Genomic DNA, 25,965 nt, shown 5'->3' with positions numbered 1-25,965 from the left:
CTAGTGAACATAGCTCATATAGGCAAACCTACTTTGCCCTCAACCTTCATGACACAGGCGCTAGTGAGCATGTCTCACGTTAGTGGACATAGCTCATGTAGGCAAGATTGATATAAAAGATATCACAGAGTGTGACATATCTTTTTCATAATTGGGTATTATACTTGAAAAAGACGTTGATGATTATCTAACAAACAAGCTCTATAGTAAACGTGATGACTTTATGTTTTCAATCGTCAACTTCCCTTACTTTTACAGCAAAATACCTTCATATAGAGTTTATATCTCTCAGTTGCTTCGATACGCAAGAGCATGCTCTATGTATGAAAAAATTTCTAAAACGAGGAAAATTATTGACAAACAAGTTGATGAAACAAGAATATCAACATTCTCATTTACGTTTTGTAAGTTCTTTGGTTGATACAATAACCTTGTCAGCAAATTTTCATGATTTGAACAATTTTGACAATAATTTACTGTTAAAGTGAAATTTAGTGTGAAATTGTTTGTATAATTAATGCTTGATTTATATTATCTTAATCTTGTTGATTTGTAGTAATTACTCTAAGCTACAGACTGCAGTGATCTGTTTATGTGATAAGGTCTTGACCGCTCATTAAGATTTGGCTGGGAAATTTAGCTTCTTGTATCAGCATTGCTGACTTTTATCACCCGAGTCTCAAAATGTCTGAAGTGCTGGCCATGAGAAAATGCAGAATTCATAGTGTTCACAATTAACGGGTTAATTTAGCAGTGATTGGCAGTCTGTAGGTTGGGCAGTTCTTAATATTTAGGGTAGAATTTGTGTGTTCATTTAGTTACTCAGTCGGGTCCTGTGTGTAAAGTGTTACACGGGAATACAAAATAAACTTTGTTGGAAACTTTGGGCGTTTTTATTAAAAAAAAACAGAAAGTTTCGGTGTAACATTTTAAGTGGTGGCAGCGGTAAAGGATCCTAATTAAATGTGAAATATTGTTTGAAATTTTATACATATATTTGGATTTAACAAGCGGAATTAAAATGCCTAGGAAACAGGACTTGGAATTGGAATTTCAACTTTCTAAACAAAAACAGGAACATGAATTACGTTTAAAAACACTTGAATTGGAACATGAAAAAGAAATTTTGGAATTACGTGTTCAGCTAGAGAAGGCCAATTCAACGCCAGGAGCACATTCGACAGGAATGCCAAAAATTAAACTTCAACCATTTAATCAGGAAAAGGATGACATTTTGTGCTATCTCTCTGAATTTGATGTGGTAGCTGAGCATGCAGGTTGGACTGAGAACTCAAAAGCTTTACAGCTTAGGTCACTTTTAACCGGAGAAGCTCGAGAAGTGTCGCAGCAAGTGACTTCGGGATTCTGTATAAGGCTCTTTTGAATCGATTCGGCAGGCGCCCAGCAGACTACTTTCAGTTCCTGGAGGAAATTAAACGTAGACCAGGAGAAACTTACAGAGGATTAATGTCAAGAATAGATCTGTATTTGAGTCGTTTCATTGATGAGAAAGATCCCGTACAAAAGTTCCGAGAAGAGTATTTCTTAAAGGCGTTATCTCCTCAACAAGCCCAGTGGATTAGACGGAATAAGGGAAGTAGTGAGTTAGTTGAAGCTGCTGAGGATTACATTCTACCAACAAAATCGGCCGAGGACAGAAAACTTCAAAATCCTAAAGTGTTAGGTGAGAAGAAGAGCCAGGAACAGGGGAACTCCGGAAAACAGAAAAGTTTGGAAAAAGTGAAATGTTTTAGCTGTGGGAACTTTGGACATTATGCAAACAAATGCCCAAAGAAAGGTAATCTAGCGTCGTGTTTCGTGAAAGGAGCATTATGGGGTTTACATTATGTTCCGGGGAAAGTGGATGATGTGGAAGTGTCAACGGTCAAGGACACTGGAGCATCTATGACGCTATTGCGGGAGGATCTTGTAGATCCAAAATGTGTTCTACATGGACAAACTACTTCCTTGGTTACAGCTATTGGACAGCCATTCGAGGCTAAGTTAGCAGTGGTTAACCTGGAAACACCAATGTTTAAGGGGCATGTTCAGGTAGGTTTAGTACCTGATCTGGTTGCAGATGGTTTATTGGGAATAGATGTTCTGGAGAGGAACAAAGTTGCAGCTGTGGTTACGAGAGCCAAAGCAAAAGAACAAGAACAAAATGAAGTAAGTGCCAAAAATCGCATGAATAAATGTGATGTCGTACCAAGGGACTTAAATGTCGTGGTAACTAACGATGAGGCTGGTGAAGTGAACCTTGATTTACCGGATATTTCTTTGGAAAAGTTGAGCGTGGTTGATGGAAATAGATTACTGGCAGCAACAGAAAATGAAATTGGAATTGAACAGCAATTTCCTAACGACACCACAGAAACCATTTCAGATCTTGTCTTTGGACATGGGCTGACTCAAGTGCAGAGACAGAGTTTAAGGGATGTTTGTCAGAAATTTTCAAGAATTTTCACATCAAAGCCGGGAAAGTGTGATGTTATCTCACATACAATCAAAACAACGTCTGAGAATCCAATTACTCAGAGACCTTACAGGATACCGGAAGCTAAGAAACAGGAAGTTAAGGAGTCTTTGAATGAAATGTTAGAACAAGGACTTATTACACCATCCAAAAGTCCGTGGGCCTCACCAATTGTCCTTGTCAACAAGCCTGATGGGACAATTAGAATATGTGTTGATTATAGAAAATTGAATGAAATAACTCTCACGGATCCTTATCCCATTCCACGCATGAGTGATATATTTGAGAAAATTGGAAGTGCAAAATATTTGAGTAGATTTGATCTAACAAAAGGCTACTGGCAAGTTCCTCTGGCAAAGGAAACACGCGAGAAATCCGCCTTCATCACCCCATTTGGCCTTTTCGAGTTTACAGTGATGCCGTTTGGTATGAAGACGTCTCCAGCATCATTCATAAGACTTATGGATCGTATTTTAGATGGAACTCAAAATACTGTTGCGTACTTTGATGACATAATTGTCTACAGTCAGACGTGGGAAGACCATATCAAACATGTAACAGAGCTACTTCAGCGTATTTATGAGGCCAATCTTACCATCAGACCATCAAAATGTAAGTTGGGAGCAGCAGAAATCATCTGTTTAGGACACATAGTTGGTGGAGGGACAATTAGACCAGACCCTAGGAAATTGAAGGCCATGGAGGATTTTCCACTTCCCTTGACAAAGAAGGAATTAAGATCATTCTTGGGATTAACTGGATACTATCGCCAGTATATAGGAAGTTATGCGGACATAACTGTACCACTGACTGATCTACTGAGAAAAAGTCAACCCACAGAATTAAAATGGACGGAGAGGGAAGTGCAGTCATTCAAGAAACTGAAGGAGGCCCTGATGACAGCTCCTGTTTTGGTCAATCCGAACTTCAATTTACCGTTTGTACTACAAACAGATGCGAGTAATAACGCAATTGGAGCTGTCCTGAGCCAACAGTTGCCAGATGGTGATCACCCAGTTGCTTACCTTAGTAAGAAGTTACTACCAAGGGAAAAGAACTATTCAACGATAGAGAAGGAATTATTAGCTATCGTTTGGGCCATTGGATCGTTCTCGTATTACCTAGAGGGGAGGAAGTTTTACGTAGAAACAGATCACAATCCACTAACATGGTTGCATCGCTTGAAGAATTACAAGAATAGATATGGGTTACCCCATATCCAAAGATATTCGACTGTTAGATTTAATATGTTTAACAGTGTTTATAATGACGTTAATAAAAAAAAAAACTGCAATGTCTAATTATGGAACTGTTGTAAATATCGTGATCCCATAGCATTACGGTCACCCAGTCTCCTAACAAACAGTACACATAGGCCTACATGTACCTGTAGCCTTGGTCTACACACGTGCAATGGAGCTGTCACACGCATCCAGCGAGATCGGAGAAACACGTTTTGTTTTGCCGAGAAGTTACGGTGTCAGACAAAACTTTTCTTTTCTTAATTAGATCATATAAATACGAATTCTGATTAATAAAAATTATACAATCCCTGTTGAACTTTATATAGTTTGTTCTAACATTTGCATCTGCAACAACTTGTGTTTAAAATGGCCGGGTTGGGAAAATCAGGACCGGGTCGGAAAATTCTAAACTGAAAACATGGAAAACCTAACCTTTTTTGTTTTGAAAATAACTGAAATATACTAATATATTTGTCGCAGAAATTACTTACATTATTCAAGTTCTATATATAATGGTATGCTGAACTTCAACACGAACCCGAATCTCCAACCCATGCGGTTCTCGTTTTGCCACACATACCCTACAGTTTACGAAGTGTACACACGAGCAGGCCAGGGATTGAAAATTCCGTCATTTAATAATACACACACACAGAATGATTAATTTTTTCTTTAAGAACAAATTGTATGATAATTAACGGACTATAAACATGTACTTAATACAATTGTTGATATAGTATTATCAATTCATTGGTGAAAAGATATGAATCGAAGAATGACCTAATTATTCTCTGTTATCAAACACGTAAAAAAAAAAGGCTGAGGAGGGAGCGAGCGTAGGAATATTGATATTTTTTATTTGCATTTCGGGGGGAAAGTGACTTTCTAATGATATTTTGACGTTATTTTTGATTTCTTTAACGTATGACATACACAACTTTACTCTTATCATGAACAATAATGTTGTATCTACTTATCATGATGGAATTATTTTGGTCGGACCAATATGTGTGAGCTGCCGCTGAATACAGTTATATATCTTGCAAAGATAGTACGCATTGATCGAATATATAGAAAATCAGAGACTGTTGCGTTGGGCCCTCGCACTACAATCGTACACCTTTGAAGTTAGATACAAGAGAGGAAGCAAAAACACAAATGCAGACGGATTATCAAGAATCTGAAAAGTGAAATGTGTTTGTGAATTATGGGCAATTTTTGTGAAAATTTTATATTCATAAAATTCAAGTGCATTCAGTTTGGATTTACAGTGAAATTCATTTTGGATTTATATTATTCTATTGATAATTAATTGCTATTAACTGTTAAATACTTATTTGGACTGGCTAAAGTGAATTTAGTGACTGGTTAAATTTAATGTTGCTGTATACAGAATTATGAACTTGGAAAAAATTCAACTATTGACAGTTAAATTTTTATCTTTGGAAGGGAGGTGTTAAAGTGAAATTTAGTGTGAAATTGTTTGTATAATTAATGCTTGATTTATATTATCTTAATCTTGTTGATTTGTAGTAATTACTCTAAGCTACAGACTGCAGTGATCTGTTTATGTGATAAGGTCTTGACTGCTCATTAAGATTTGGCTGGGAAATTTAGCTCTTGTATCAGCATTGCTGACTTTTATCACCCGAGTCTCAGGGGGATTGAATGTCTGAAGTGCTGGCCATGAGAAAATGCAGAATTCATAGTGTTCACAATTAACGGGTTAATTTAGCAGTGATTGGCAGTCTGTAGGTTGGGCAGTTCTTAATATTTAGGGTAGAATTTGTGTGTTCATTTAGTTACTCAGTCGGGTCCTGTGTGTAAAGTGTTACACGGGAATACAAAATAAACTTTGTTGGAAACTTTGGGCGTTTTTATTTAAAAACAGAAAGTTTCGGTGTAACATTTACCTTCATATTAACACAACTAGCCCTTCTGAGGAGGATTCAGTATTTTTTCCTAAATATACATTCATGTCAAACAGAATACATATGGTTACACCAGCCTAAACTATGGGTGATGTGCAAATTTGAATATGTACTATTTGATGCTGTTTGTAATTTTATATGTGCAGTAAGAACCCCGAGAAAGACTTTTGACCTGAAAATCAGGTATTATAAATTATAGTTATTATAAATTATGATATAAAGTTTACATTTAAAGGTATAAAGTTTACATTTAAAGGTAGAAGACTTAAACGTACGAGATCTATAGTGTTACAGACAAACAATGACAAAGAAAAGAACGACTAGACCTAATCAGCACAGTTATGCTTAATAGAAATAGAAATGTTGCATAAACATTCCCAGTTGGTATTTATTAAATTTCAGTTTTCAATAACGGACACCGAAGTGTGAATTGTGCTAAAAGGGGGATCAGATTTTACATAATGCATGTGTACAGAGTAAGAATCGTTGAAATATAGTTCCTTTTGAAGTCATGAATATTAAGTATTAATACTAAAAATGACATCTCGATGTTATGTGGATAAGTTTTATTATGTCATAACTCCTTGGTAGTAAGTTGGGGCTACAATATGAGGCTAAAATGTATCAAGTAACGAATTACAGATGGCTTTCTCTTAAATTCCATGAAGAACAGTAGACAGAGGGTAGAATTATGAACAAAGACTCGGACTAAAGAAAAAAGGTACAATCAATTCGAACAAAAAAAAATCATGTTAAATCTTCAATTATAATATAACAAGTTAAAATAGTTTTCAATTACATATTTCATAAATTTTACATCAAAGTATTCATCAATATGACTTCTTAGTTTCACTTCTTAGTTGGTACATTTTTTAGTAGAAAGAAAATTTTAATTTATTAGATTTACATCTTTATTAAATAGGACTAACCGTTATAGAAACTACAATTTGAAATAAAAATCGAATCAGTGGAAAGCATTGAAAAATTGTAATTTATATAAACATATGGATGTTTTAATTCTTCCTTGTTTGCTGATCCCCAGATTGCAGGCGTTTTAACTTAGGAAATAAGTGCCAGCAGAATATTTTTATAATCTCCAGACGTATCACCCTAAAATGGTAGAAAGAATGCAGATTAGATGGAAAAGGACTAAAACAACCATAACACTTCGATGCAGTTCTTTACACCAAATATCACTAAAGATTTAGAAACTCTAACACATTAATACCAAATGCCTTTTATCAAAGCTTATTTTTCTGTGATTGTAGTTGAAATTATAAAAATTTGCCACAACTATATATCATTAATAATGACCTGTTGGTGGTTTTGTATTGTATTGTGATTTTACCTTGATGAAGTCCTCCAGAGTTTTGCCGTACAGCCTCTGAAACTCTTTTTTGATTTCATCCATATCTTTTTCTGACCTTGACACAATTATTCTGATCAGGTCATCATCATCAGTTCCTAACCCCTGTGTAAATTTAACATAACTACCATAAAGTTAGCGTTTTTCTAAATGAAATGGGATATAATTATACATTGTTTATTAATTGCTGATTTTTTTGTTCATAAAAAAGTTTTGCATTCAGATTCACATACCTTCATGGAATCGTAAAGCTTTTTCGCAAAAAATGCTGCTTTATTTTTGACAATCCTGACTGAAAAAAAAACCAAGTACATGTATAATTAACAGTATAACAAAGTCATTAGCATTATGCAACGTATACCAACGGCTTTATTATAATACAGAGTAGATCAACGATATTATCATTAAATATATTATAGCACAAAGTATATGGATGACGTTATTCTACCATATATCAATAATTCTAAGGTTTTTCTTAATTAAACCATTCTTCTTTGCTGAAATTGTTGTCCTTACATTATTATACATTACCTACTGCCAACATTCCCGCCTTTAAATCTCCTGACATTTCACTCTTGATAGAGTCCTCTATGTCTTTCTTCGCTATGTTGGAATACATATCGAACACAGCCCTGAGTTGTGGATAACTTTGTAGGACTAATATGGAATTAAAGACTGCCTCGTCTGTACCCCACATATTCTCTCCAGCCTCATATAATCTCTGTAATGAGATAATAATGCTTATAAAACATCTTTTTATGTAAAACATCTACTTTGATTGATTGATTGATTGATTGTATACTGTTTAACGTCTCTCTCCAGAATATTTCACTGATATGGAGACGTCACCATTGCCTGTGAAGGGCTGCAAATTTAGGCCTATCCTCGGCACTTACGGCCTTTGAGCAGGGAGGGATCTTTATCGTGCCACACCTGCTGTGACACGGGGCCTCGGTTTATACGATCTCATCCGAAGGACCGCCCCATTTAGTCGCCTTTTACGACAAGTAAGGGGGTACCGAGGACCTATTCTAACCCGGAACATCTACTTTGTGTCACCAGCAGAGTAAAACGACACATAAAGATCATTTATCTATAGTCTTTCCAACTCTCTGTCTACCAGCCTATCTGTCTGCCATATCTTGTCTATTAAGAACTGCTAGAGGTATGGGCTTAATATTTTGCACATATATAGCATGGTTCTATGGCTTTTGTACAGGATTACCAACCTCGTGAACTTTATTCGTTACCTACTTTTCAATATATTTTAACTTACTTTTGACATTTAAATGGTAATTCTATGCTGTATAGTTTGTCCTTTGATTGTCATAAGATATAAATACACTGCATGTAGCTGAGGGTAACATTGAACACGTTTACCCACACCACCCCCGAATAAAAGAAGATGATCGATTACTAGTATTCAGAGGGTAACAGTTTCTCATTTCAAAACGAATAAAATTCAAATAATTTACTTTTATCTTATATATATATAAAGGTATTATACTAATTATTATATGGCCATCTTTCAAAAAAAATGTTTACCTTCTCCTGACCGACTGGCTAAAATTACTCGACTTAATTTTTTTAAACCTATTAGAAAAAATTCATTTTTTTCTCAAGAGTTTTCTCATCTCGTCAACAAGTTTTTTGAAATTTTACTTTTAACAAAACTTCCAATTTTTTAAATCCTGAGTCAAGAAAGGGTAAACAATCTTTTAAAAATAGCCTTATATGAAGTTTTTGTTCCACATATCACCTTGGCATCAGTTTCAGCTTTTTGCAGGTCTATATTGTTGTTTTCCTGACGACCACACTTGAAAAAGAAGTTAAAAACGTTAACAGACGAATTTTGAATTTAACAAAATTAAAATGTTTTCAGATGTTTTACCAACAGAAACCTAATATAATGTAATTTCGACCAAGAACAATATACTAGTACTGGGTATAAAGAATGTAAAATATTTGTCTGAAGTTTTTCAAAACTTACAGTTAACAGGGAGACCAATAGTCTTTTAAAATCCCCCGAGGTTTCACTTTTAATGTCTTTTTCTAAGACCGTCTTGTATTCTGTAGAGATAGGGGAGAATTAATAATCTTATACTTAGGATGCAAAGTCAATGAATTGTTGATATCTTTAAACAGTTCGACATTTAATACTGGACACGATATTGTCTGTTAATGACCTTTTCTAATTATGATGCCCAAAAATAAATTAAAGCACTTGGTAGAATTTTTGAGCAATATCACAGGGTTGAACTCGCGTCTATTTTTGAAGATATGAAGTCCTTAAAGTTAGGATTCTATTGGAGAATTGTGGGATTTAAGTTCTAACAACTAACCCACCTTTCTCCCATGGAAAAAGTTATTTTCTTTCATTACTGTAAACATGTCCACCTTTCTCCCCTATTCCAATGGAATTTTGAAAAAGTGTTATTTGAGGACATTGGGGGTTATTTTCTTCCATTGGAATTTTTTTCCCCATAAATTTGCACAAATACGATAATTTCAAAGGATATAATGAGTATTTTTTCTCCCAAACATTGGTAATAAACGGGATATTTCCCATTGGATATGATGAGAAAGATATTAGTATCAATATGAGATATATCCTCTGTTAAACAATGTATGGAAAATACTCAATATCCATATCCATGGGAATTTTCCCGTTAGAGCATTTTGTAGGAGAATTATTCCAGTGGGAGAAAATATCCTAGCTGACACTTTCATCTCCCATGAGAAAAAGTTGGGATATTTGTTAGGACTAAGAATCCCACCATTCTCCCATAGGATTCTGACTTTTAGGACTTCATACCTTTAAAAACAGGCATGTTTTGGGTTCAACATGATATGTTGCTAAGATACTGCTAAGAAATCCCGCCAAGTACAATAAACATTTTTTGGAATCACAATTAGAAATGTTGGTTAAAAAGTCTGGACAATGTCGTGTCCTGAGTTAAATGTCGCATTGATTTAATTAAACTTTTAATATCAAATAAAACAAATATAGTAAACATTTAAAAAGATTCAAAATCTTAATCATTCCTCTCATTTTTATCAAATTTTCTGAAAACGCATACTTGATTCATACGCTCTGTTTATGGCGCGAAGTTCATCATTTGTACGACTGCACAAAATTTCTATTAATCTATCTTCGTCTGTACCAATGCCCTGCAGAATAGGAAAATACAAACAATTTACATTTGAATACAATTTAAGTCCAATATTTGTGCGTCGGGTATGTTCGTCATACCTTCATCGCTCGTTTAAGCTCATCAGCGTCGTATTCTGCCGGTGGTACCATCAAAGCCAGAATGACGTTTTCAAAGTTTCCTCCTAACTCGCTTTTCAATTCCTTCACAAGAGCCTAAAATCCAAAAGATAACTAGAAGAGAAGGGCTTTTGACATTATAGACTCCTTCTTTAATGACATTCGGAATGAGTTTTTCTATCTTTGATTTATCTCCTAAAAAATAACTTAATTTCGATTCGATAAAAATATACTTTGAAATTGATATGAAAGTTTCTGTCACAATATGCAGATTTTCTTCTTTGGTGACCAGTTCTAAATAACCCGCTGGAATTACTGATGACATGAATTGTGTTGTTATATTAACCGACCAAGTTTTAATTTTAAATTTTATGAAGCTAAATTTCAGTTCTTTCCAACGTTTATTTGATATATACCACTGAACTCGAAATAAAAGTGACAACAGAGTCTAAAACATCCGTATAAAGTTTAGATGTTTTAGTAGAGCAAGACCTTTGAAGCAAACTGACAAATAAATCTTATAATAATTAGCTTGATAACTTTAACATTTTATCGTCAAACTTTGGCGGCAGTTTATGAACAATTCTTATTGTGATAAAAGGATATCATAATGCCTCCAGTCAACATTCCGCATATTTTATGGTAGAATTCTGCTGTTAATTCGAATGTTCACTGGACTTTCATACGAATTGTTAAGCCATCATTTATTATCAATCATCACAAAGAGAAAAGGCCTAGGGTCTGTCCGGTCGACAAGGGATGCTTACTCCTCTATAGCACCTGATCCAACCTCTATTTTCATGTGTTGCTTACAACAAGTGAAGGTAACAAAGAAGGATCTCAAAAAACTACAAACAATTCTAATTTGCAGAACAATGTATAAACAATGTAAAAAAATCCGAAAACTAGGAAATTCCAAAGTCGGGATCAGTTGTCTAGAAAAAGTACGTGTTTCCTGTCAACCCGTCACGTGTGACGTGAGTTCTATATTTGATCAGGAAGAAGGAATAATCAGTAGTAATATTTAGCATAAAACAAAGCCCCAACAATCTGATAATAAATATATATGTCAAAATACCATCCAATGTTGTATCTACTAACGATGTCATTATAACGTCCATCGAATGTCTTTGAATAGGTTGTTGAAATTTATGTAACATTAACTCATTTGATATTAGCTCGCCTCGGTTCAGAAATCCTACTTACAGCATGTACATATATGTACATATCTTTGGTCGAATCTAAGCGTTACTTTTATTATGGAACCCTTTATTTGCTGAAGGTGGAGGAAAAGGAAAATGTTACCTTTCCGAACAAAGTGTGGTATACTTTCTTTATTTCCTGTCGTTGTGCATTAGAACGATGTCCCAGGATGTTTATTATGCTCTCCTCGTCAGTGCCTTGTTTGTTAAAAATGAATTCAGAATATTCGTTTTATACATATAGTAAATGTTTATTAATCCTAATAGAACAGTTCACAGTTTATACCTTATAAGCTCCCAAAAAATATACAGTTGTATATGTTGGTATTTTAAAAAATATATTGTACTCGTACACAAAAGTTTTCATACATTGAATTTTAAATTTTCTATCGATTTTTGTTTGTATCATTTATCAAATCATGAGAGCAACAGTACTGAATTGCTGATGTATACTTAAGCTAAGATAAAGCGGATGTATACATTTGTTTCACTCACCTAGACCTTTCATTGCCTTCTTAAGAATGTTGGCGTCGCTCTCGGCATTGAAGTTAGCGGGAACTTTCACACTTGTCTGCGAGTATGATGTTTTTAATACAGGATTTTTAAAAATTAATTTGTTAAACATTTTAAAATCTCTTTTCTAAAAACTACAATTGAAACTGGTTTTTCTTAAAAACAAATATTGTGATAATGAAGGTTTTCAGTTATTTGTGTAATTTGAACATTCTTTACTTTAAAATGGACCCTTCATGTTATAAGATTACATACAATGTCAAATCGTAAACTTACCGCCATGACTTCTTCTATCAAGTTTCTGATTTATCTAATGATCTGAAGCAGGGTGTTGACATTGATCTATCCTGTTATAACAACAGATCCTAGTTGTTCGTTATGCCATAGATATACTGTCACGTCCAATGTACATATCCTTATGGTATCATGTATGTGTACTGAAGTAAAAATCAGGATGTACTATAGGACAAGTTCATTGAGACAATAGGCCAGATATGAAAAAGAGAAGATGTTAACACTGTCAGAATGGATTCAATATATCAGATATATGTTACACTCGTGTATTGAAAGATTGAAGAGCAATATGAAAACCATGTATCCCCCTGTATTCAATAATCCATATGTGAAAATAGAATTAGATAGATTACATGATCAGTAGTTAAAGTTACTTATTAGGTCCCAACTGACAAAGCAGGTAACAACATGGTCTTCGCTTTTAAGGCACATTATTATATAAATTGTATATAAGGAGAACTTGGATTTATCTCTACAAGTGGTAATCAAACTTGTACTCATAGTTCCCTTTGTAAGGAAGAAATTCTTCAAAATCATATGTCAGTTTTAACATTTGAAAAATTGTTCAAGTCTTTTGATATTTAGAGAACAAATAAATTGCAAGTAATGAAAAAAATATGATGGCAGCACTAAACAAAGAATACCCAATGAAGTTATTATATCAAATGCTAATACAGTATTTATAACTTTCAGAATAAGTTCCCTCAAATTACAGATAAAGGTTGTAATCCAATTACTCCAAGAGATGAAAAGTATTGTATTAACTGAATACTGTTGTTGAAAAGGAACTTTTTTTTATATGTATGTCCTCCTTATAAACAATTGCGAAGTGAATATTTTATACAAAAATTAAGTTAATTTTATTTTTAAGGCATTTTTCTTCTTTCAAACAAATCTTATTATGGAAGTATTAACCAAATCATACATGTACATAGCATTAGATACATAAGCACCTTCATGTGGAATGACAAAACCCAATGGAAAATACATATACAAAGCAAATTAAACAAAAAGAGTAAAGAATAATGAAGAAAACCTTAGTTTTGAAACATGGCATTGATAGAAAATATTTGTGATGATAACCTGATTTCTAGATATTTTCATATCATTTATAGAAAACATATCGAAATAGTGATTTAATATGAATAGTTGTATGTGTGTGATTTGGCGTTGTCTCGTGATTGTGTTGGCTTTAGGAATATGTTAGACGTAGATTTTGGTTCTCAGACAATAAAGTAAGTCCACATTTGTCTCGATTTTCTTACTTGGTCACTTAATTTTAAAGGTATAAATATGATGTTGGGTACTCTAAAAGTAAATTCTCTGTCAGAAAACTCTATCGTTTGAAGAGCAGAGACAATTTTAAGCTAAACGCCAATTTTTTACTTCCCCTGTACCTTCATTATAAAGAGATTGAGACTCGATAATTATTTTACAGGAGTCATTCATTCATTTATTAGTCAGATGAGGAATTAACAAAAAAATACAGTTAATTTTGGTGACATTAACACGATGCACAGAGTTCTCAAAGGAAATTAAATTTATTTATTTGACTAAATAGTTTTTTTCTGCTCAGCCTTGTGTGTATTTTAAAGACGCAATTAATTTAATCACAATATCAAAAGAGAAAAAAAAGCATAAAGCGACGTGACAAACAAATTTATAGAAGATATATTCTTTAGATCAGTGATAAAATGTATTGTCTGTCAAGTTCATGTTTTAATTGTCAGATAACGAACCCCTTTACTGTTATTTTCTCTACTCAATGTCATTTATGCCATTTTCAAATTCATCTTATAATTCTCGAATGAGTGGTAAACAATAGTTATCTTTTCAAACAAGAATTCGTCTAATGATTAAGACTTTTGTAATTTTATTATGACAATATGAACAGCCAAACACTTTTAAGTAAAAAATGGCGAATACGAACAAAAATGATACTCAAAACTTCACTGAAACAATACAAATCGGGACAGAGCAAACGGGTCTACAAAAACGTTAGAGGTGGGATCAGATGCTCGGAATGACTAAGCATCTCCTGTCAACCATTTACAATCGCCGTGTGCTCCTTGTCATGATCTGTCGAAAGCAAAAATCTATAGACAATTCAGTTTGAAAATAGTGGTCTACCAATTATATGTAAGTAGTATTAAAATACATCAATTAGCAATCGATCTAGTGATAGATTCTTTTTACTGACATGGTCAATGTATTGACCCTAAACCTTGCGAATTGTGATTTTATTCTATATGACCGTGTTAAAACCTTGCCCCGTTTTAGATATTCTTCATGAAGGATATGGAGATAACGAACAGCATTCAATATCAAAGTCCATAAAACAATACAAAATAGGAGCAGAACAAACACAGACCTTCAAAACCTCTGAGGTGTGATCAGGTGCCATGTAGGAGTGAGCATCCCCTGCCGACCGGTCTCACCCGCCGTGGGAAATAACGGAAAAATCCGTCGTCAATTCAGTGTATAAATAATGGACTAACAATTTAGTATGAAAAACATTAGTCAGCATTTGACTCAGTGATAAATTGTATTTGCTTAAAAAAGTAAACATTTTTGCGTGTTAACTGGAAACCGGTTGATGAAGATTTATTTTGGAAAATCAAATTGACATTAGAAAAGTTGACATCACTTTTGTCTTAAAGTTTTGTTGTGATTTTGCCATTTATGTCTCTTTCAAATATGAAAAAAATGTGACACATACTGTGGTATCTTTTATTTCGAACTCAAAGGATATCTCGAATCAACATAAAAATGAAACAATACCGGTTTTGTTAATTATTAAATCTAACCGTCGAATCGATAAAACTTTTACAAACTAAACACTCGTATGAACAGGCAATATAGAGTCAATAGCAAACTAAACAGACTAGATACAGATATTACTTCAAAAAGATCTCAATTACTTTTCAACGTATATGAAATGTTTTCAACTCTTTCTTCTCCATATTTCAGAACAGGGTCTAATCTGTGCAGAAAGAAGTGATAGTCTTAAAGGCAAGTTGAACAAAGAATCGAGAAACAGTAAATTAATCTTATTTGTATGAAGCCCACACTTCAACTTTCATAGGAACAACTTATATTGTCTACATTTATATAAAAATTCCGAAGTTTATTTATTTACTTGTTTAATTGTGCAAAATGAATCTTTAGCCAAAGGATTACTTATCTATTATCAATCCCCGTACTCCGTAAATGTAACGCAAGTCTTAATATAAAATTAAATCCCCCGTTGTAAAATTCAATGCTTCTCGCGAAAGTCCAGTAGGAGACCTTGCAAGTACGTCATTGCTGGTAAATCTGATGAGTCATACTTTTCAGATACATGTTTTATGATAGTATGCTTTCTTTCATTATTTGGAATCAGAATTTTTTTTCTCTGAAAACCGTTTATTTGTCTTGACAATTTTACCTGTTGATGTCAACCTTACATTATTTCAAATATATTTAAAGGGCAATGGGATATCATTCAGCAAAAGGTATTCCAACTAATACCCATAGCTCTATTTCCAAGATCAATTTCTCGAAAATCATACTTCACGCAAAGCAATTAAAATGAACTTGAGTTATCATACCTAAAGTCGACTGTTTCTAAAAATCCTAAGAAAGATGCATGGACATAAAAGATTCCAGAAAATTTTCTACAAAGCTTCTTTCATTTCTCCTTTCTAAAATATTAATAAAACAAAGGAGAAACTTTGTGAGTACCGTACAAGAGTTAATTCACAAAGTGATTTTATCAGAAATGGAAGCTTAAAATCCTAAAAACTTTTAGTAATTTGAAATCAGTATATTTTATCAATATCAATACCATCAAGACGCAGGACCATTCCACATGATAAATTAAAACACAGGTTCTTTTTTACATCATGGACATCTACTTTTTTAAAAATGAAAATGGAACTTGTAAATTTGCTTGCTTTGTTAATGATCATTTGAATTATTTTATTGTTTTAAAACATTCTAATTGTACATTCAAGTGAAGGATATGGAGATAACAAACAGTATATATTCAATATCAAAGTCCATAAAACAATACAAAAAAGGAGCAGAGGAAACACGGACCTCCAAAACATCAGAGGTTTTTGCATTATTGGTGACTACTTTTCATCACACAGTTTCATTATGAGAAGCTGGAAAACAAGGGCTTTCGACACACTGCTTTAACACTTCATTATATAGCTGCTGTAAAATATGATAAGAATCCCAAAGAAATATTCACTTACATATGTGAAAACAGCAAATTTATCATTGTTGTTGTTTGATTGACATTGATACACATAGCAAATTTTGGGGTTAGTTTATTCTGTTTTAAAAGAAACATTTTACAGTAAAAGAAAGCTTAGTACTCAATTATTCAATGGCCACCCTATGTTTAGAAAAGGAGTGAAAACGACAGCGTGTAAGAACATCTTCACAATTGTTTTTAAAAATCAGAAATTGTTGTTATCCACGTTTGTCTGAAATTCAAACAGACAATGAAACTTAAATCCATTTCTTTAAATCCTCAAAACAAATTAACAATAAGATGCAATTGACAAAAACAGCAAAGGTTATTATTAATCTCTTTTAATTGCAACACATGCACAAAAACAGTTTTATATTCCAATTTCTTTATTATTAGTGGTCTTTTTGTTCAAATTCTTATTCTGGAAAATGGCAGTTCAATTTTCCAGACTTGTTTCTTGCATATCAAATGTTTTTTTTTCAAAAATGAAAGGAATACCAGTGTGAAGGTCAAAGATCTCAGAAATCCACTAAAAATTTTTAATGACAGCATCCAAAACCTTTACTCCCTGAAGAGTAAAGGAGTTTGGACGGTCATGAAAAATTTAAGTTAATTTTTTGTCAAACCAACAATATTCACCAGATCTTTTACCTTTTGACTTGTTTCGTTTTCCAAACTTGAAAAAAATACCTTTAAGAAAGAAGAAACAAGTCCAGGTAATCAAAGGGTCTGTCATATTCCAGTATACGAAGGGTCATACTCACAAATGTGTTCTAAACACAATCACAAATTGGATAAAAATGGTACGGACATGTATTTTAATTATAAATTTTGTAAAATCATTAAGGATTAAATCAGCAAAGCGTTTTTTTTTTTTTGTTTCTGTTTGAATATCCAAAAAATTATTCATTGAACAGCGTTCAATATATGGTATTTTAAAATAATTGTTAAACCAACACGCTGTCGTTTTCACTCATATTTCAAAAACAGCAGTGAAGGAGAAACTTTTTTGTATCTGCAAAATATATTCTTAAAAACAGTACTCCAATGAACTTTTGGATCAAATTTGAAATCATTTTACCCAAATCAACAATTATCAAAACTTTTTTTCAACTTTAAACATGACCATGTGTTATATTTTTTTGTTGGCATAAAAGTCGTTGACAGCTGCTTTTTCAATGAAAATGGAACTCGTAAATTATTACAGATATAGAACTGTTTCCATATTCACACGCACAAAAAAAACCATAAGTCTTTATACTAATATACAAATAAACAATTTCCTGTTTACTTGACCCTTATATGATGAATATCGTCAAAATATAGGAGTCCAAGACGAGGAAAAGCAAACATTCCTCGTCAAAACATCAAATTAAGCATTCACAATTTGTTTTGTTTTTTATTTAAAATACTATAACAATAAACATTGCTAAATCAAAGTTAATAAAGCAGAACATTTAACAGAAATCAAGTTCTAAGAGAAATACATGCATTCAATAAAGTTATAATGTATGTATCTTTGGTTATAATTATGCAAATTGATTAAGAACGTTGTAAAAAGTCCTCGATACCATGTTAGTTAAACTAAAGAACACAATGGCAAGAACAGTCTAGTTACTTCCTATTACGTGACCTTATTTCACAAGCTGCAATAGCACTTTTCTGTAGTCTCCCGAAGTATCATCCTATCAAAAAATAAATGAAATCAAATTTAATAAATATTTGCCTCATTTGTTTGCAGGCAGGAAGCTTCTGTTTTCTAAAGCTTAATTACAATTTCTACTTTTTTCTTAAACACAGATATTTTACGGAGTTTGCTTCGCAGATTTGCTTATTTTTTTTATCCAGTTGTTAAAAAATTGGTGAATAAATAAAAAGAACATACTTTGATAAATTCCGAGAGTGACTTTTTAAACATCTTGTGAAATTCTTGTTTGATTTGTTCCAAGTCCACCTCTGATCTCGAAACAACGACTCTAATAAGAGTCTTATCGTCAGTCCCGGCACCCTGTAGGCAAAGTAAACATGTCTTATAAATATACATTTTTAAGACACCATATATTTTACTCTATTACTACTGTATATAGTGATATTTTCGTCCTCGTTTATTTCCGTCCTGTCATACTCGACCCCAGAGGGAGATCACAAGAGAATCTTCAATAAGAGTGGCCCCGTGGGGATCCGGGTTAGAACTTCTTTCGTAAAAGGCGACTAATTGAAATATGAGGCCCCGTGTCACAGCAGGTGTGATATACTAGTACCTATAAAGGCCGTAAGTGCTGAATAGGCCTATTTTATTCACCGGCAATTACCTTTCCATATCAGTGAAATATTCTGGAGAGGGACGTTAAACAGTATACAATCAATCAATCAATAAAAGTGTTTGAAATATGGCAATACTATTTGGATATACTAGTACCTATATGTACAATAATATTATTATTCAAAATTATCCTTTCCTTTCAGTTTATGATTCGATAAGCGATTCTTACTTTCATAAAAAACCTGTCAAATTATATATTCCTTAATATATATAAGTATATATTTCTTCAAAACAATATTCTATTCATATTAAAATTTAATACATTTTATAAAACTCCTAAAGTATCATGCTAAGGTTACCTATGGCAAGCATTCCGGTTTCTAGGTTACACGACATTTCGCTCTTAATGCTTTGTTCGATATCCTTCCCACTCAGCGCTTTGTATTTCTCGAACACAGCCCTCAGCTGGGGAAAGCTTTGGGAGACCAGGAGGGAGTTAAAAACCGACTCGTCCGTACCCAGCTTCTTCTCCCCAGCTTCATGCAGTCTCTGCAAAAAAAAAAAATACAAAATTTCCCCTAAAACAAATATTATTTGTCAACTTAGCGTCATTTTCTGTGTTTCGCAAAATCTTTTATATACGAGGCTTGTTCAATAAATAAGGTCCTCGGTTCTCGGTAAGAAGCAAAAGACGCTTTTCAATGATTTAGTTTTAATGATTTAACTTAAATATTCTCTTTCAATTAAAACACATGTCCGTAACATTTTAAACCAAATTCTGATTGTTTTTTGAACTCATTTTTAGTATTCCCCTTCGTATAGTGGAATATGGCAGATCCTTTGATTTCCTGGACTTGTTTCTTCTTTCTGAGAGGTGATTTTATTAATTTGGAGAATGAATCAAGTCAAAGGATGACAGAACTGGCGAATATTGTTGGTTTGACAAAACATTAACAATCTGTTTATCCATAAACACCTTTACTCTTCAAGGTGTGTGGGTTTGGACACTGTCATGAAGAAATTTAATGTAGTGGATTCCTGATTCTGGTTCATTCCTCTCAAAAACCTTTCGATTTTTTTGCAAAAAATTTGCTTTCTAGACTCCTCCAGAAATTGAACTGCCTCCCCAAATAAGAATTTGAACACTAATATTTAAGAAAATGGCATATAAAACTGTCTTTGTCGACTTGCAATTCTTTGCTCTTTTCAGACCTGTTTTTGTCAAGTGCATCTTTTTCTTAAGTTGTTTATGGGTTTAAAGAAATGGATTCACGTTTCTTTATCTGTTTGAATTTCAGACAAACTTGGATAACTACAATTCCTGATTTTCTAAAATAATTGTTTAAATTTTCTTACATGCTGTCATTTTCACTCATTTTCAAAACATAGGGTGACCATTGAGTACTGTTCTTATTTACGGACAAATGTTTCTTTAAAACAGTGTGAACTATCCCAATATTGATGCCTATCAAATTTGCTACGTGTCTTAAAGTCAATTAAACATCATGAGTGATTTGTTGAAATTTGGCAAATAGAACATTGGTTGCTGTAACTCCTCTTCGCCAAGAACGGTACCCATTTTTGATGCCCATTATATCAATATTGTTCACTGAAATCCACCTGTTCATGTGTCTATAAAACAGACATTGGTTATTGAAAATTTTACAAATTTCCGTGAATCTTTCTATGGGATTCTTAACAAGTTTTACAGCAGCTTTGATGAAGCGTTTAATTCCACTCTAGTTTACTGATTCTTTACCATTCATTTTTAATGCAGTGTCTCGAATAGCCCATGTTTTCCAGTTTCTCACAATGAAAATATGAGATGATAAGTGGTCATATAAGCTGATATCGATTTATTAAAGATTCAAGTATGAGAAAGTCAAGCTTATTGTCATATGATATCTGTGTTGTTTGTCATAGAGGTCAGGACATTATTTATTGGACAGTCTCATAGATAATTTTAAAAAAAAAAAAATGTTGATATTTTCAAATTCATTTTTTATCTGTTTAATTCGTCTTTAATATAGTATTTTTCCTTTCATTTCTGAATTGATCGTTTTCTGTTAGCAGTTAAATACAGTTTCAAAACACTCAGTATAAAAATTTTTTAAAAAAAATCCATAAAATCTGTATGTCCCCGTAAAAGTTAAAGATTACTTCACCTTAGCATCTTGTTCTGCCTTGCCCAAGTCGACTTGTTGATCTTCCATTCGTCCCGCCTAAATCAATACATAAGACAGTAAAATTGAAAATCGTAATTGATTCTTATTTCAAAAGGATAAAAATTGTATTTAGCTTTTATGAAGAGGGTTTCAACAATACACACATCCACAGTGGTATAACATCTCCATAAGATTAAAAATGACCCTACTGACATAACAATAAAGAACTTTACGAAGTACTAACACCAGCCAAAAAGAACTTGTTCAATATCAACAGTATAAAAAAATTGAGCATGAAGACCACGAGATTATATAAATAAAACACACTGGCAAAGGAAGCTTAATATATATATTATAAAATTGAACACAATTGCATTTGTGCTTACACTTGACAAATAGATCATTAGTCTCGATACTTGTAATTAGAAGCTTTTTGTACTCACATTGACCAGAGAGACCCCGAATCGCAAAACTGAAGACATAGAACTCGCCAGAGCGACCATAAGTCATGTTTTAACAGATATAGAACTTTTTCCATATTCACACCGGTTAGAAATACCATAAGTATTAAACAAACGTACTCACTTTACCATAAGCAGTATAGAACTGTTTTGTACTCACTTGGCCAGACCGAACCTTGGTCGACATAAATGAATATTTTCAACGCTGACCACATAGACCATATGTCTTTTGAAATGACCCATTAAACTTACCAATTCTAACATTGAAAAGTGTGTTTTTGTGTACTCTTGCTGACCGTAAGTCAATATGTAGAACTATCTTAATGCTTACAATAGCCTGGAAGACCATCGTCGACACACAGAATTGTTAAGGAGACCAAATATTTGTATATAGACCTGTTTTGTATTCATCTGACAAGAGAGAAGAAAATTCGATAGATAGAACTGTTCTAAGATTCACAGTGACCAGAAAGAAAATAAATCGATAAAAATAGCTGTTGTCGTACTCCCACTGACCAGAAGACAAGCAGTGATAAAAATGATTGTTTTCAGACTCGTTCAGGGAGAGAGACAGACTCATAGTGTCTTTGGAAGTGACACGATGACTCTACCAATACTAACATCGTAAACTGTTTGGTACTCACACTGGCCAGGGACACCATAAGTCTTTTAAAATGACCGGAAGTGTCGCTCTCTATGTCCTTCTCTAAGGTGTTCTTGAACACTAAATCATAAAAGAATGATTGTTTTCAATGAAATATGTAAAAATTAAAATACATAATTATCCTTACTCAGCGATTGTTTATACGTGACACACAGGCATGTATTATCGTATTTATAAACAGAGAAGGAAAGAAAACATTGTTTAGAAAACTGTTATTACTACAACACTGTAAGTACTTATATATCCTTGATTTATTCAAGGGTACATCAAAACAAACAAGCATTTGTGTGTATAAGGAAAGATTTGTTTACTTACAAACCCCTAGTCTGTTTTAGAAAACAGAAACCACAATAAGGTGACTAAAAAAGCGAGTGTTCGGTAAAAAATCTTATGTCAAAAAATATTTATGAGCCAGTTAAAAGAACAAAGAAAAGGTTGAGGTTAAATTAAAAACCTACGTATAGTAAAAATTGATGTTATTACATTTTTTGTATGTTTCGTTAATAGCTCTGATCTGGGCATTATTGCGGCTGGCTAGGATTTCTATCATAGCGTCTTCGTCCGTCCCCACGCCCTGTGTATAGAGAATTATCAAACAGTTCAAACACAGTGAATATTTTATATAAAAATTTTATATTCACAACAATAAGATTTCAAAAATAAACCATTAATGATAAGAAGAACCTTCATAGCTCTTTTGAGTTCTGACGCGTCATACTCCACTGGCGTCATCATCAGACCCACGATGACGTCTTCAAATTTCCCGCTCAACTCGCTCTTCAACTCCTTCACAAGATCCTAAATCAAAACAGAATATTCTAAGATAAAGGAATTTTACAGGTTTTTTAATGCCCCCGTACACGAAGTTTCGAGGGTATATAGTTTTTGTCGTGTCCGTCTGTCTGTCTCTCTGTTTGTCTGTTTGTCCGCAAAAACTTTAACCTTGCCCATAACTTTTGATTCAGTGGAGCTATGACTTGCATATTTCACATGTGTATTCCTTGTGACAAGACCTTTCTTTGGGTACCACCAAATTTGACCTTGACCTTGACCTTAGAGTTTGACCAACTTTTACACAAAAATTCCAAATTTTTACTTTTGCCACAACTTTTGAACAGTAGATACCAGGACATTTATACTTCACATATGTATTTGTGTGGCAAGACCTTTAATTGGATACCACCAACCTTGACCTTCTGACCTTGATCTTGAAGATTTATGTACTTATGAAAATTTTTTAGTCTGGCCATAACTTTGGAACAGATGGTGATAGGGCTTTCATGTTTCACAATTGTATTTCCAGTTAGGAGACCCTACTTTGGGTACCAATATATTAAATTTGCATTTAAAAGTTTAATATTCACTATGTTGCCATACGGGGGCATCAGTGTTTCACAAACACTTCTTGTTTGTTAGTGGTTTGCGACAGGATGTTATTAAATTTGTCTACACAAGTAATTGAAAACGAATGTTTAAAGTAAAACATCATAATCGTTAAAAAAGGCCAGGAAAACGTCAGATATTTTGGACTAGGATTTCGTCTGAATTACATTAGATCCTTAATATGACTTTGCCCTTATTTTCGCTAGCTCCTTTTCTTGGAACGTTATCTAATGTAAAATACACTTCAGCTAAACATTGCTTTCTGAGAAAAATATCAAATTACGGATATCTTGGACTTAATCTATAGCATTTGACACGTAATCCGCATTCCATGAGAAACCCCTTTATGCAGTGACACGTTGCATTTTAACAATAGCATAAGGGTTGTTATTCAACTTATAGAAACGAAATTAACGATTGCAATAATGAGGCGCAGTCTTTTGAAATTGACAATGGTTGTCGAGGGCGGATACATTTACCCTCAACTATATGCAAAATTTGTAATACAAACACAGACACTTGTTTCTTTTACGGGGCATCTCTACTTATTTTAAGTAGGGATGTCCCGTTTACGAAACAAGTGCCTGTGAATATAATATTGAGATGTTTGATGCAAATACCTATACCTATAACGGAGAACCACGTATATAAGCAATTATAAATTTGCAAAGTCAACCCCCTGTTAACGTCATGCAATGTTGGTTCTTGCTATTTTTTATCACGCTGGGGGGGGGGGGGGTTATTATTCAGATGTTTTAAATATATAGTATTTTATCAATTTTTCTCGACAATTCAGTGTATATAAGTTAAAATGATGAAGAGAAGAATGGCTTACGTACAGACACCATAGTAGCTCATAATTTAAAGCGACTGCGTTTTCTCTGCTGAATAGTGTTTTTGACGAATAAAGATATAAATATTTATTTTTCGGGGGGAGGGGATTCCTGGATAAAAATAGTAATAAATTCATCACACTGAATGACATAAATTTGAAAAAATTAAGTACACGGCTTAGTATTTCGTTGACTTATTTAAGACTACAACAGAATGTTCATATGTTGATTTATGAAAAGAATTTATTCGTAAATTATTTGTACCTTGCCGAACATGGTTTTAAACATAGCCTTTATTTCCTGTCGTTGTTCATTGTTTCGTGACGTCAAGATATCAATAATGCTCTTCTCGTCTGTGCCTTCAAAATAAACCAGTGTGTATGAGGGTTTTAAAAAATGGTCAGGAAATTTACGTGTTTTGTTAAGATAAGACAGCAAATTTCCTCGAATTTTAAAAAAAGTTTATCTAGACACAAGACTAAAAATAGACGTCACAACTGACAGACTGGGCATTTAATTAATTCACTTTGTACATTCGTCTGTCGCTCTCATTCTCGTTTTACATGCACACAGGGTTTTTTTTTTCTCTGTGTAGTTAACCTTGAATATTTAGGCGTATACTAAGTAAATATTTTGCATTTCTAAAATTAGGTATAGTCGATGTTTACTGCGTGTTTTATCAGAGATCCTTTAATATGAATTGTACTTATGAATAAATCCACTTACCAAGTCCTTTCATGGCCTTTCGGAGGGCATTGGCATCATTTTCTGCATTAAAGTTTGCGGCTGGTTTTACTGTACCCTGGGTGAAAATAATGCAATTTAAATAAACAACAGCATATGACATGTAAACATGCTGTACTTAGATTATATACACTGTATTTGTAGTAACGATTAATCGTGTACTTTAGGCGTGTACAGTAATAAACAGATGACTTACCTCCATCTTCCTCGGTTTGTACTAGTGTGAGTACCTCTAAACTGTGTCGTTATTATAACTACCGGCGACTCGCCTTCTTCCGCCGATACACACGGGAGATTTAATCCAGCTTATCGATTCAATATGCACGCTATTTCCTCATACCTAACGATCATTGCGCAGGTCTGCTCTAAAGTTTCATCTATATTTCGAAACTTTTTAATTTTTTTTTACGTCAATGAAAACGAAAGGCATATGAGTCAGTTGTAATAGCATCATATATATGTCATAATTGTGCATGGAAATGTGAAATTGAAATTTACGTATACTTAAATGGGTTTTAAATCAGCGACGCAAATACTATTTAAATTAACAGACTGGTGAAATTATAACTTATTTATAAGCAGCTTCTAAAAAAAATTATCTATAAATTTGCAGTTGCTTTATGTATTGTTCTTTATAGGGAGGGTCTGTATTACTCAGTGTGACTATGCAAAACAGTACCGTGAACTCTGAAGTATAGGAAGTACACTGATTCAAAGTCCCAAACAGTTAAAGATAAACTCTTCAAAAGGTCAAGTGGATTCTTCTTGAACATTTCGTTTAAAACGCATGACAATGAAAATTATTAAGAGATTTTTACCCCAAACCCAAATTTTACATTTTCTCGGAAAAAGCAATGTTTATTGTTGGTGTATTTTACATATAGGTATTTACATCCTCACAGTTTTAAGAGT

General features: G+C 33.3%; 3 protein-coding genes across 3 annotated transcripts; 1 reads left to right on the top strand and 2 right to left on the bottom strand.

Annotated features, from left to right (window-relative positions):
• The first annotated feature begins 1,021 nt into the window (after positions 1-1,021).
• On the top strand, positions 1,022-5,317 carry LOC134248532 (uncharacterized). Its single transcript, XM_062730923.1, has 3 exons — positions 1,022-1,311; positions 1,398-3,590; positions 5,254-5,317. The coding sequence occupies exons 1-3, from the start codon at positions 1,022-1,024 to the stop codon at positions 5,315-5,317; spliced, it is 2,547 nt and encodes an 848-aa protein (XP_062586907.1).
• Positions 5,318-6,498: 1,181 nt separating this feature from the next.
• LOC134248531 (annexin A4-like) lies at positions 6,499-12,285 on the bottom strand. Its single transcript, XM_062730922.1, has 11 exons — positions 12,280-12,285; positions 11,986-12,061; positions 11,594-11,688; positions 10,271-10,384; positions 10,098-10,188; positions 9,008-9,087; positions 8,777-8,833; positions 7,549-7,738; positions 7,251-7,309; positions 7,000-7,122; positions 6,499-6,761 (listed from the first exon to the last, which is right to left on the bottom strand). The coding sequence occupies exons 1-11, from the start codon at positions 12,283-12,285 to the stop codon at positions 6,711-6,713; spliced, it is 942 nt and encodes a 313-aa protein (XP_062586906.1). The 3' UTR covers positions 6,499-6,710.
• Positions 12,286-19,124: 6,839 nt separating this feature from the next.
• LOC134248573 (annexin A7-like) lies at positions 19,125-25,392 on the bottom strand. The gene is made up of 8 exons (XM_062730992.1): positions 25,250-25,392; positions 25,036-25,111; positions 24,574-24,668; positions 22,778-22,891; positions 22,577-22,667; positions 22,074-22,153; positions 20,969-21,025; positions 19,125-19,352 (listed from the first exon to the last, which is right to left on the bottom strand). Exons 1-8 carry the CDS (start codon positions 25,253-25,255, stop codon positions 19,140-19,142), a joined length of 732 nt encoding a protein of 243 aa, XP_062586976.1. The 5' UTR covers positions 25,256-25,392; the 3' UTR covers positions 19,125-19,139.
• Positions 25,393-25,965: the final 573 nt, after the last annotated feature.

The sequence above is a fragment of the Saccostrea cucullata genome, unplaced genomic scaffold (genome assembly GCF_032062105.1).
Source record: "Saccostrea cucullata isolate Sc308-1 unplaced genomic scaffold, CSIRO_AGI_Scuc_v1 ctg55, whole genome shotgun sequence".
NCBI classification, from domain to species: Eukaryota; Metazoa; Mollusca; class Bivalvia; order Ostreida; family Ostreidae; genus Saccostrea; species Saccostrea cuccullata.
This window is presented reverse-complemented; position numbering and strand designations above follow the sequence as displayed.

Coding starts and splice junctions, on each gene's coding strand:
- LOC134248531 (XM_062730922.1), bottom strand. Junction 10,189..10,270: donor AGCTTAAACGAGCGATGAAG/GTATGACGAACA, acceptor CCTATTCTGCAG/GGCATTGGTACAGACGAAGA. Junction 6,762..6,999: donor CTCTGGAGGACTTCATCAAG/GTAAAATCACAA, acceptor CTACCATTTTAG/GGTGATACGTCTGGAGATTA.
- LOC134248532 (XM_062730923.1), top strand. CDS start 1,022: ATGCCTAGGAAACAGGACTTGGAATTGGAATTTCAACTTTCTAAACAA. Junction 1,312..1,397: donor TCAAAAGCTTTACAGCTTAG/GTCACTTTTAAC, acceptor TCGATTCGGCAG/GCGCCCAGCAGACTACTTTC. Junction 3,591..5,253: donor TGGGCCATTGGATCGTTCTC/GTATTACCTAGA, acceptor GTTGATTTGTAG/TAATTACTCTAAGCTACAGA.
- LOC134248573 (XM_062730992.1), bottom strand. Junction 22,892..24,573: donor TTAAAACCATGTTCGGCAAG/GTACAAATAATT, acceptor GTTTTGATTTAG/GATCTTGTGAAGGAGTTGAA. Junction 19,353..20,968: donor AGGCAGAACAAGATGCTAAG/GTGAAGTAATCT, acceptor TTTTTTTTGCAG/AGACTGCATGAAGCTGGGGA.